Source organism: Hyperoodon ampullatus (genome assembly GCF_949752795.1).
Source record: "Hyperoodon ampullatus genome assembly, chromosome: 14".
NCBI classification, from domain to species: domain Eukaryota; kingdom Metazoa; phylum Chordata; class Mammalia; order Artiodactyla; family Ziphiidae; genus Hyperoodon; species Hyperoodon ampullatus.
The window spans coordinates 44,446,486-44,458,543 of NC_136927.1; the positions used below are offsets into that span (position 1 = coordinate 44,446,486).

Here is a 12,058-nt window from a genome sequence, read left to right on the forward strand (position 1 = left end):
CCCCTACTTTGACCTCTGAGGAGCCTTTCTGCGCATGTATAGTTGGGAAGGTCTCCTTGACCTCGAGAACGAGAAATATATGGTCTCTTATCTGGGCGGGGCTTAGCGCCTCCTCCTCTTCATCTTGGAGTATCTGCCCACAGGGGACAAACTCCAGCTACTCAGCCTGAGGCCCATCAATCTCCTGCCTCATGGAGAGCAGGTAGGGGTGTATGTCCCTGTGGAGATAGATGCAGGGGAATATTCTCTTTGGGTTCTGGCAGCTGAAGATAAGCCAGGCCCGGGAATTCCCTGGCTGTCCAGTGGCTAGGACTCTGTGTTCCACTGCAGGGGGCAGGGGTTCGATCCCTGGTCAGGGAACTAAGATCCTGCATGCCATGCAGTGCGGCCAAAGAAAAAAAAAAGAAAAACGATTAGCCAGGGCCTTTAAGAACCTCTGCCCATCTTCTCAATCTCCCAAGAACTTCCAGCTTCCCTGTAAGGTCCCCCCTCCCCAACCTTCTGCCTACTCAACTCAGAGGTGGTGACCCCAGCCCCAGAGGTGACCCCTCTGCCACCCTCAGCATCTGGTTTCCACCCCAAGCACCCCTCCTGCCCCAGATGGGTCTCCCTTTGCCCTTATTCTTTGCTAGAACCTCCTCTATGACTTGTTCCTGATCCCCAGTCCATGTGTTCCCGATCCCCAGTCCATGTGTTCCCCACCACGTTGGGAGCACTTCATGGGCTTGTCAAGGCCCGAGCTGTGCCGGGACCTAGCAATTAGCAGGGAACGTGGTTGAATGAATGCAGGGAGGCGCACTGGTAAGTGGGGGTGGGCGGAGGTAGTGAGATGTACATACAGGGGACTCTTTTTTTTTTTTTTTTTGGTACTCGGGCCTCTCACTGCTGTGGCCTCTCCCATTGCGGAGCACAGGCTCCGGACGCGCAGGCTCAGCGGCCATGGCTCACAGGCCCAGCCGCTCCGCGGCATGTGGGATCTTCCCAGACCGGGGCACGAACCCGTGTCCCCTGCATCGGCAGGCGGACTCTTAACCACTGCGCCACCAGGGAAGCCCCCAGGGGACTCTTGATGGGGCCCAAACCCTGGGGGCACTGGGCAGGATGTGGTGGACCCTTGAACGGTACAAGTGTCATGTGTGTGTACTGGGGACACTGGAGGTGAACACTCTGGGGCACCATTCATCAGGGTATGTGTATGGAGGAGGCTCCGTGCGGGTACAGGATATGGCAGACAGACCCTGGATTCCCAGACTCCTGGACCCTTCCTCTGACCCTCACCCTCAGTCCTTCTTGCTCTGGGGGGAGGGGCAGCAGGGTCCAAGAGAGCTAGGGCTGAGGTGTCCAGCAGGTGCGTGCTGGGGATGCTGATTCCACTGGGGAGGTAACACACACCCAGCTGGCCACTCGACCTCCCCGGCCCTGGGGCAGGAATGAGGGACAGATGCCACATTATCAGGGATACATTTTCTGGGAGCCCAAGGCCTGACTCACAGAGGCCCAGGAGGGAGAGGCCCGCTCCCTGGGGCTTCCCCGGGTCCCTCAGCCAGCCCCCAGCAATGCCACAAGGCCACGCGTGTCTCTGTTTACAACTTTGTGGTCCGCTGGCTCCCCTGCCCTCATGCATGCCAGGGCCCAAAATAGCTGGGCACTGAGGCCCAATTGTCTGAAGCCGCTGCAGTCTAGGTGGGTGGGGCGCTCTGGAGGTTCTGGGTAAGGGAACAGAGCCGGTTGGGCCACATTCCAGCCCCACCAGGTGGGAAGTAGAGGGCTGGAGGGGGTGGGGGAGGTGAAGGGGAGGTGGCCCAGGGACCCAGGCCCCCTCAGCCCTGGATCAGGAGGGTCAGTAGCAGCAGGAAAAGAGCAGCTCGAGGGGAACCTGAGGCCCTGGCCATGTCAGGGGGACAGAGGTCGCCGCCTTCGGGGAGCCAGTGGGGGAAGCCACTGGGGGGCAGGAAATGCGCCTCCCCCACTGTCTGGGAGATCCAGGTCTCTTCGGGTCCGATGGCGGCAAATAGCTCCCTGCTGCCTCGAATAGCCATGCCCACAAGGACCCAGGAGCCTTCCTCAGTCTGGCACAGGAGCGGAGGTGCTGAGGTCACCTGCAGCATCAGAGCCAAGACCAAAAGGGTCTCTTACCCTTCCTTCTGGTCCCCTGCACCTTCTAGGGCCCAGCCACAAAGCACAGCTTGTCTCCATCCTCAGGCAGCTTGGCCTCTGGTCTCTCTCAAGGTTCAGCCAGGAAGCACTGCTGCTTTCTATCTGAGACCCAGCACCCAAGAATTCCAACCCTGCCCTCTCCCTGGTGTCCAGCTGCCCAGCACTGCCTCTCCCCTGCCTGGACCAGGATACCCAGGCTCCGTACCTCACACCTGTCCTCCTGCCCCTCTGCATACAGGACACAGAGAGTTCCAGGGGGCAGAATGCCCTGATAGAGGCAGTGACAGAGTCGTGGTGTCAAGATGGAGACAGCAGCAGCCACAGGGACTAGAGAGAGGAAGGAAGGTTGTTCCAGGGATTCTGGTGTCCAGCCACTTCTCACCCCCAGGACCCAGGGCTCTCACCTCGGTCCTGGGGGTCCTTCCAGCCCAGCACCCAGCAGCTGGCCCCCAGGGGAGTACCCCCTGGGTGAAGGCAGATGGGCAAGGCTGATGGGGAGGGCTCCACCCGGGAGCTCAGCTCCAGGAGGGCCAGGGGTGGCCGAAGTCCCAGGTGCCGGGGCAGGCGGATGCTGATGACCAGCCGGGATACCTGGTGACTCTGTGGGAGGGGGCTGGCCCCAGCCCGGCCCAGGTACACTTCAATATAAGGCACTGTTGTAGAGCCCAGCCTGTTGGAACAAGGTCCAGTGTCACTTCCTGTTCCCCTCATTGCTGATAAAGTCCTTCCCAGTCCAGGGGAAAGGGTGGAATGAATCTCCAGGGTCATTCCACTAACTCCTTCATTCATTATTCCTCCTTCCAAATCTCTCTTCTGTCTCAAAACACGTCGCAGCAATTACCCTGTGCTATAAAAGCCCTAAAAGGAGAACAAACCTCTATTGAAAGAGTCCTTTGGCCCATCTTCCAATTTTTCCCACTTGCCAGGGAGATGGGTGAGACCCACCTGAGAATACAGTGAGTGGCTGCCAGGACCCAGCCTGGGGCCACGAGGATCCCAGTGCAGACTCGCTCTCCAGCTACATGCACCTCTGCCAGCCAGGGCCACAGGACCCCCATCAGAGCCGGCTCTGGCCGCAGTCCACAGGCTAGGGAGAGGAGGCGACTCCCTCAGTGGGGGCCCAACAGCTGACCCCCAAAGCCCCTACCATGGATCTAAGCACTCCCAGGAGCCCCTAAGCCCCAAAGGCACCTCCTCACCGCCATGCTCTGTGTGAGGGGGACAAGTTTGTGTCTCAGTCTCCTCCCCCTCAGGGCCCCAGTCCCAGGCCAGCTGGTCCTCCAGGTAGGCTCCCCGAGTCACATGGCTGATCCATGGGCCGTGGGTCTGCAGCGGGTAGAAGGCTCTGGGACGCAGGCAGTCACTGGGTAAGTCTCTGATTCCAGCCAGGAACCAGGTCCCCTCTTCCCGGCATAGAAGGCTCCAATGAGAGTAGTTCTGCAGCGAGAGAGTGTGTGTGTTACCAGCCTCTACATGTGTGCCAGTTGATGAGGGGATGCCAAAGGTCCCGGGGCTTTCCTGGACGCCACACTCTCGCGTACTCGGACGTAACAAATCCCACCTCCTCCAAGCCAGGCTCCAATACAAATCTGTGTAATAAGTCGGCCCTCAGTTTAGGATTCTCTTTAAACCTAGAGGTAGTGAAAAGGCCCGGCGGGTCTCGCTGCCCCTCCCCAAAGTCCTTCTGGGCCAGGCTTCGCCCCCAGCGCGTTCTGGCCCCGCCTTAACCCCCGCCTCCGTCCCCAGATCGCCGAGCCCAGTTCCTGTCTCTCTCAGGCCTCGCCCCCAGTCTGCCCCTCCCTCCTACTCAGACCCATGGGCCCCACCCCCTGCCGCTCACCCAGCAGCGGCCCGCCACCTCCTCCTCCTGGTAGGCGGGGCAGAGAGCTTGAGGCGGCTCTCCCGGCGGCGGCACTGACTCCCCCTGGCGGCCGTACAGGCAATGACACCACCAGACGCCCAACAGCTCCGCCTCAAGCAGCGAACCGGCTCCGGGCACTGGTTCTGGAAGAGAAAGGGAGGAGGCCTGCGCTGCGGTGGTGTCCGGCCCGGCTCCGCCCCGCCCCCCCCCCCCCCCCCCCCCCCGCCCCGGGCCGAGCCGGGCCCCTGCTCACCCGTGTGGCCCCAGCGAGCCAGGCGGCAGCGGCTCCCGGGCAGGAAATAGTGTTCTGGGTGGGGTAGGCACACTGGCCGCGGGGCCGCGCTCAGGTTCACGGGTGCGCGCAGCTGCAGCAGCGCCAGGTTCGAGGCGTCGTCCCACGAGGCGTTCTCGTGCGGCACGAGGCGTGCCACCCGCTCCGCGCGCGGGCGTGAGGGCAGCATCACGCGCCAGTTGTCCAGGTCGCGGGGTGGGAGGTCTGAGCTGATGCGGCTGCGGGATGGGGAGACTGGGGATGTGGGCTGGATCCCGATGCTCAGCTCTAAACCTCCACCCGTGGCTTAGACTCTGGATCTCCAGACAGGATTCTGCGTCCCGGACCTGAGACACCCCACCCCACCCCAATCCTGGGTCGAATTCGTATTACCCCTCTATTCGCCCCAGAGAGACTAGGACCCCGATTTTTGAGCTGGATCATACACCTCCCAATGGTACCCCACTCCCCTACCCCTATCCTACCCAGGGGAAGGGGTGGGCCAGTTAGATAGTGTCTCAGACTGATGGGGGAAGGGGCAAGAATCTGCCTGAGACTGGGTTTTCACTCACCCCGGAAAGCAGCTGGCAGGTGCCAAGACCCAGCTTTCAGACACCAGTGCCCCATAGCAGGGTCTGGATCCTGGGACCATCACCTGGGCTTCCCAGGGCCAGGCCCCTGGCCTCGGGGCCTTCCCGCACTCTGAGGGGTGAGAGGCTTGAGTGAGGGGGCTTCCTGAACCCCAGGCAATTTCCACCTGAACTCAAATCTCCCAGATCCAGCTGACATCCAGGGGTCCTGCCCCCCCCTCACCTGGCAGGGCGATGGTGCAGTTCTCATCCGTGGGCTCGGGGAGACCTGACTGGGGCTCCGGGGACTGGGTGGGAAAGGCAGGGCCAGGCTCTGAGCCCAACACCTGTTCCCTTATCCATGCTTCATAGGGAGCCACAGCAGTGAAGACTCCGGGGCGGTTCCTCCGTCCACAGCCAAAGCCAAAGCTGGTGATTCCCGCCTGGAACCATCGGCCACCTTCCTCGCAGACCAGGGGCCCCCCAGAGTCTCCCTGATGATAGATGACTTAGTGTCACGGGATCAGCCCAGAGACCCACCAGCTTATACCGGACCACCTCGCAAAGGTTCTACACCTCTTCTGGTTGGCCCTACATACAGCCACCTTCTCCTAGAAACCTTTGCTGGCTGTGCCTTGTCCTCTGTAACCCCTACAACTCTAAACAGAAGAAAGCCTTGTAAAGCAGAAAGGCTGATGAGCAGTCGAAGCCAGGAGCACCAAGCTAACGCATTAAAGGCCATGCCAGAGAGGCCTGCAGGTCTCACTCACAGCCAATGATTCTTGTTCAATAAATAGTTCAAACAAACCGTGCCTTTGATTTCTAAGTTGTTAGAGTTCCTTGTTAAATTGTTAAAGTAAATCAGAGATGCCAGCATTCAGAAGGAAAAGGCTGTTGGAAATAGGCTATTAGAAAAGCAGCAAGAAGGGACAGTTTGAAGGCAAGTAAGGAGGAAGAACTACCAGGAACAGACACTAAAACAAGGGTTCTGGGGCCATTTAATGCTGGGGCATTGTCCCTAAGATATCACTATATTCCAGGTTAGGCACCTCTGTGACCCCAGGAGGGTTACAAAGAAAGTGCAGAATCATCTAGAATTGTGCTGTCCAATATGGTAGATACTAGCCCCATGTGGCTATTTGAATTAATTAAAACTAAATAAAATTAAAATTCAATTCCTTGATCACACTAGCCACCTTTCAAATGTTCAATAGCCAGTGTGGCTAGTGACTATCATACCAGACAATGCAGATAGAAAAGACTTCCATCATCATAGGAAGTTTTATTCGACAGCACTGGTCTAGAGGAAGTTGAATTGTTGGCAGTCCTGTTCAAGAAGGCAGGGATTATGTCCCTAGGTCCTGGAACTTCATAACTGGGAAGGACCCTGAAAACCATCTAGCCTGAATCCCCAGCACCACCATGCATGCTTGAATGCCCTCAAAGCTCTGTGCCATTGGAGGAACATTTCTGGGGAAAATATATCATATTTTGGCCTTCAGCAGGTTATCTGGAAAATTCCCTTCTGTGAAGGATTAATTCATTTTAAAAAATAACTATTTGTTGAGTATCTACTAAGTAATAGGTGCTGTGCTATAGGCTAGGATATGGGATAATAATATAATGATAATAATAGTAATAATAATAGCTAATACTTATTTAGCTCTTACTAAGGACCACACACTGTTCTAAATGTTTTTTACATGTACAAATTTATTTATCATGATGATTAAATAAATCATATGATGATTTATTTAATCATCATAACCTCCCGACAAGTAACACTTCCATCCCCATCTTCCAGATGAGAAAATCTGCACAGAGAGAGGTCAAATAACTTGGCCAAGGCTATACAGCTAATAAGTGGTGGCACTGAGCTTCTAACCAGGCTAACACTCCAGAGTCTGGCATGTGACCACTGCACTATACTGCCATCGATAATAGTGCCCATTTGTTGAGCCCCAAGTTCTGTCCATTTGTAATCTTCACATCGATCCCATCCACTGGCAACCTTGCCCTCTTTTTGCAGATGAGGTTCAGAAATATGAGAGAGATGGGATTTGTCTGTTACTCATACTGCTTCCTATTGGTGAGGGCTCTGCCTGGCCCTTCAGGCAGGTGCAGGGGCCTCCCCTCACCTGGCAGGTGTCCCTGCGGCCCTCTGGGTAGCCAGCACACAGCATCCCTGGCAATAGCTGGAAAGTAAGATTGAAGGGACCAGGCCGGCTGTAGAGACACTGACAGGCAGCTTCTCCCAGCAACCTTAGCTCCACTTCTTGTAGCACCCAGGGGAGAGGCAGGGGGTCTGTGGGCAGAACCAGAGAAGAAATGCTGTGAGTCAGGAATGCAGCCCCCTGTTCCCCAGGGCTCAGCTTGGTCCGCTCCAGCTGCCTCCTGGATATCTTTGTCTCTGCGCCCACCACATCCCAAACCAATGTCCCCTCCCGCTCCTCTCCGCTCTTCCTCCTACAGCCTCATCTCAGGAACGGCCCCATCAAGCGTCCAGTGCGGGCTGCCCTGGGGCCCCACCTGGTACCCTCCACCTTGCCAATAACCCACTTCCTGAGACGCCCTCCCCGCCCCCGCCACACTCACCGGCCTCCTGGACGTCCCCCCAGCCCGTGGCCCAGCAGGCGGTGCCGTGAGCAAAGCGGTGCGAGGCGCGGGGCAGGCAGACGGGACGCACGGCGGGGCCCAGCCTGGCGGGAGAGGCCAGGCGCAGCAGGGCCAAGTCGGCACCCCTTTCCACGCCGCTGTAGTTGTCCGGCACCAGGATGGCGGCCACCGCGCGGACGTGCGCGCCGTCCAGGGGCCCGTCCTGGGAGTGCACGCCCAGCACTACCGACCACTCGGCCGCGGGCTCCAAGGTCCCGTTCCTGCGCCAAGGCCAAGGCCGGGGTGGGGTTAGGTGGACCGCATGGAGGGGGCAGGCCTCGTGGGGCTGGGGACTTGGAACCAGGGAGAAGGTGGGGTCAGCGGGAAGCCAGGAGGGGCGGAATCCGATCCAGATTCGGGGCTGGGGCGATCGAGGTTGAGACAGACTTCTGAAAGGGGGAGGAGCGGTTGCGATTTGGAGGTGCTTGATGGGGGGCTTTGGAAAGGTGGAATTCAGACTCGGATATTTGGTGGAGTGGTGGGCGGAGTCTGCTGGCGGCCTCACCACACTCCGAACCTGGATACCCCGCAGAGCACTTAGCTTCAGGAGGGCGGGGAGGCGGGAGTAGCTGGGCTTCAATTTAGCCTTGAGTCCGCGGGACCCAGCTGCGGGGCGGGCTTGGCTTTTGAAAGAAAGGGGCTGGACGTGGGCGAATACTCACGTCACGAAACAGTGAGCGGCCGAGAGGACCCAGGAGGGGGCGATGAGGGAGCCCCCGCAGATGTGGCCCCCGCCCTGATGCAGGCTCACCTGCCACGGCCAGGTGCCCGGCTGCGCGTCTGAGCCCCCCATGATTCGGGCAGAGGGCTCAGGGCGACCGCAGTCTGCAATGGGATACCGTGGAGGTCATCACCTGCCCCTGTCCCCCAAGCCAGAGGCCCAGGTAACTCAGGGCAAAGCCCCATCCCCCAATCCACTTCAGTTTGCCCCCGAACAGGAAACAAAGAGAACCTGGGCACTTCTAAGTTTCTGATCATTTCCACCTCCCTCATCTCTTAGCCAGCTTTAACCTCCTTTAAGATCTGAGGACCAGCCCCCCACCCTTCCTTACCCAGATCTTCAGGTTCTTCTTGGGTAGGACTGAGAGCTGGGAGTCACAGGATAAAAAGAGGAAGATATTGGTGACATCCAGCCCTTGACAGTGCCCAGCTGCCATCTTCCTACTTTCCTCTTCCCCAATTCGCTGCCTTCTCAGCCGCCCTGCCAGCACCCATGCTACCCCTCCCATCTTTTCTGCCTCTGTGGGTGATATTCACCTAGTCCAGCTGCCTTACCTGAGTCCTGGAAGGCTCCTGGGATGGGGCTTATGGCTGGAAAGATGGAGGCAGGAAGAGGCTGGAGACCTATTCTCACAACACGCCCTCCCTGACCCCCTCCCCCCAAGCTTTACAGGTTCTCCATCCCCCCATGGCACCCAGGCCTCCTTTCCTCCTCCTCTCATATGCTATTCCTTCCCCTCCCGACGCCTCACTCCCACCTTCGCTGATGTCCTCCTCCCCTGCCTCCTCTGACACCCTACTCCCCAGGCAGACCCCTGGAGTCCTGCTTTCCAGCTCCCCAGAGGTTAGAAGCCAGGCCCCTTACAACCATGCCCTGTCCCCTGAGGTTACCAAGGATGGCAAGTGGGAGAAGCAGGTGCTGGGACATGGTACATTTGAGTCAGCTGGAGGCACAGAGATGGGTGAAGATCTGCTCCCGGCCACAGCTCTGTCTGCCTAGGCAGCCCGTGACTCCTGATGGTCCCAGGGACAGCCCCACCCTCCCTGGCTGGAGCCCATCTCTGGGAATCTGAGTGGATCTGGGGCTAGAAGGAGGAAGTAGGGAGCCTGAAGTCCCCACCCAGAGCCCTGTGCGCGTCTCACGTCTCTAGAGGCCCTGTGTGGGTGTTGGGGGCAGGTGTCCTTGCTCCAGGACACTTACTGGGTGGGACAACCCACAAAGGTGGAAGGAGAGGACAGCCAGGGGCTGGGAGGCCAAAGTTCTGGGTCCTTGGTGAGGCAGGGCTGCAGGTCAGCAGTGGCCCATGGGACAGAGAAAGTGGCCCCTCAGTGGCGTGACTCACCTGAGACTTCATCTCTCTTTGGGGTGTGGCTACCCCAATGGCTTGGCCTTTTCTTCTCACACAGCTCTGGTTACTGGAGTTGCTGGCCAGGTCTGGGACGGGAGCCCTAGGGAATTCAATCCCATCCCAACAAAAGGATCACAGATTCCGGCAGGTTGGGCAGGACATAGGATTCTGGGAGGGGGCTGGGCAGGCTGGTAAGGCCGAGAAAGACTCCACCCTTCTTTGTGTTAGCGTAAGTACTCTCAGGTGTTTTGCCACTTACTCTGTGTGACCTTAGGAAAGTCACTCAACCCATCAGTATATTCAGTAGGAGTCTACTTAAGAAATATGGTGCCTCGAAGAGGAATTGAGGAGAGTTTAATGAAGGAACTATTTACAGAGGTGTAGGCAGGGAACAGGGAAACCGACAGGGATGGTGAAGCACCCGGGGGCTAGCAGTAACAGAGAGGCAAAGAGAGGGAGCAGATACTGGAACCGGGAAAGAGAGAGCTGGGCTGTAGGAGAGGGCCAGCCAACAGGAGTGCCTTCAATGGAGGAAGGCAACCTTTATCAACCTGTGGCTCAGCAGGGAGGGAGCTGGGAAAGAAAAGTCCCTATCTCACTCTTCTCCTACTCTCTGATCACCTGCCAGCTCCTCCCATCATCTGAAACCTACCAGAAGTCAGAGTGCAAGGGAGCCCATGATGTGGTCCATAAAGGTCACCCTTTGGGGGAACAGATCAGGATGGAGAAGTGTGGGGAATGGAAATGGAGGGTCAAACAAAAAGTATCCACACAAATATATCTATTTTCTTATCAATAACATAAGCTAATAATAACAATACTCTATTAGTCCAGTTTCCCTAGAAAACAGAGGCCTAGGCAAAGCCTACATGCTGTTTCTTTTTTGGGAAGTACAATCCCAGGGCAGCAAGAGTAAAGGAAAATAAGTGATCAGGGAGAGAGGAAATGCAAATACAGAGACCCAACAATTGATTGACTGGATTCAGCTGATATGTTGTTAACCTTAGCTAGTCCGTGGCAGGAAATGAAGGTCAACGTGGTCGTGTGAATATTACTAAAGGGAAACCTCACTGAAATGGAGTTGGGAGGCCAGAAGGGGGAGCTCTCATGCACATATTACTTGATGTCAATAGAGTTCCCAACTGGAAGAGACATCGCCTTGCATCTCCAGCAGGAAGTGACACTACTTTTCTACCCCCAGCAGGAGGAAGAAAGATTTTCTCCCTGCCTGGCAGCAGCTCAGCCAATGAGAGACTGTCATAACTCAGCCAGTGAAAAGCCACTATACTTTGAACTCCCAGTTTCTTCGAATGGACTTTTTGTTTATAACAGCCCCTCTCAACTTCCCCCTCTTCTCTATAAAAGAGTTAACTCTCCTTTGCGTTACCTGGCTTGCATGTGGTTTGCCATAGTTGCATGTCCCGAATGGCAAATCTCTGTTGCTCCCGAATAAACCCACTTTGCTGGTAAATAACTGGCTGTTGTATTGTTTTAGGATAACAACTTAAGACTTGTTAACACAATCCTCGGGTTTCTAAGTCTCCCCCAGCACTTATTTGTAGGCATTTGCCCCTCCAAAGATAAAGAACCAGTCATTTATTCAACAAACACTCAGAAAAATGAGGCATGGGCAAAAAGAAGGTAGGAAGAGGAGGGTGTGGAGAGTGGCTAATGCAAAGCATGCACGCCACGAAGACCCTCACCTACAAACTGCTTCCAATTCAGCAGTTAAGTGTTTTGGTCTCAGGACCTCCTTAGAAATCTTAAAAATTATTGAGGAGTCTGAAGAGTTTTCGCTTATGTGCCTTATATCTATCAATATTTACTGCATTTGAAATTAAAACTGAGAAATACTTGAAATACATATTAATTCATTAAAAAGAAATTCATTATGTTAATGTAAATAACATATTTTTATGGAAAACAGCTACATTTCCAAAACCAAAAAAAAAAAAAAGGTGAGAACAGTGGCATTATTTTACACATTTGCAAACTTTTAGTGTCTCGATTAATAGAATACAGCTGGATTCTCATATCTGCTTTTGCATCCAGTCTATCGGGACATCATGTGTCAAGAATCCTTTGGAGGGCTTCCCTGGTAGCGCAGTGGTTAAGAATCCACCTGCCAAGGCAGAGGACACAAGTTCGAGCGCTGGTCCGGGAAGATCCCACATGCCGTGGAGCAACTAAGCCAGTGCGCCACAACTACTGAGCCCGTGCGCTTAGAGCCCATGCTCCGCAAGAAGAGAAGCCATCGCAATAAGCCCGCACACCACAATGAAGAGTAGCCCCCGCTCGCCGCAACTAAAGAAAGCCCGCGTGCAGCAACGAAGACCCAACGCAGCCAAAAATAAATTTTAAAAAAGAAAAAGAAAAAAAATAACCGCCATTAAAAAAGAATCCTTTGGAAACCTACATTGTACACTTGACATCATGAAAATAGTTTTGCCCTTGAGCACCTCTTGAAAGGGTCTTG

The 12,058-nt window shown here is 55.7% G+C and overlaps 1 protein-coding gene across 2 annotated transcripts; it reads right to left on the reverse strand.

Annotated features, from left to right (window-relative positions):
• Positions 1–1,820: 1,820 nt before the first annotated feature.
• Positions 1,821–9,161, reverse strand: PRSS36 (serine protease 36; the record flags this gene model as incomplete). 2 transcript variants are annotated; one of them, XM_079719388.1, is made up of 15 exons in its annotated part: positions 1,821–2,099; positions 2,363–2,484; positions 2,562–2,827; positions 3,103–3,244; positions 3,357–3,594; positions 3,998–4,161; positions 4,272–4,528; positions 4,862–4,991; positions 5,103–5,352; positions 6,997–7,163; positions 7,454–7,734; positions 8,176–8,338; positions 8,566–8,601; positions 8,789–8,824; positions 9,125–9,161. In XM_079719388.1, 15 exons carry the CDS (start codon positions 9,159–9,161, stop codon positions 1,821–1,823), a joined length of 2,568 nt encoding a protein of 855 aa, XP_079575514.1. The 2 variants fall into 2 exon arrangements, with proteins under 2 accessions (XP_079575514.1, XP_079575513.1); XM_079719387.1 differs by having other exon boundaries at positions 8,789–8,857.
• Positions 9,162–12,058: the final 2,897 nt, after the last annotated feature.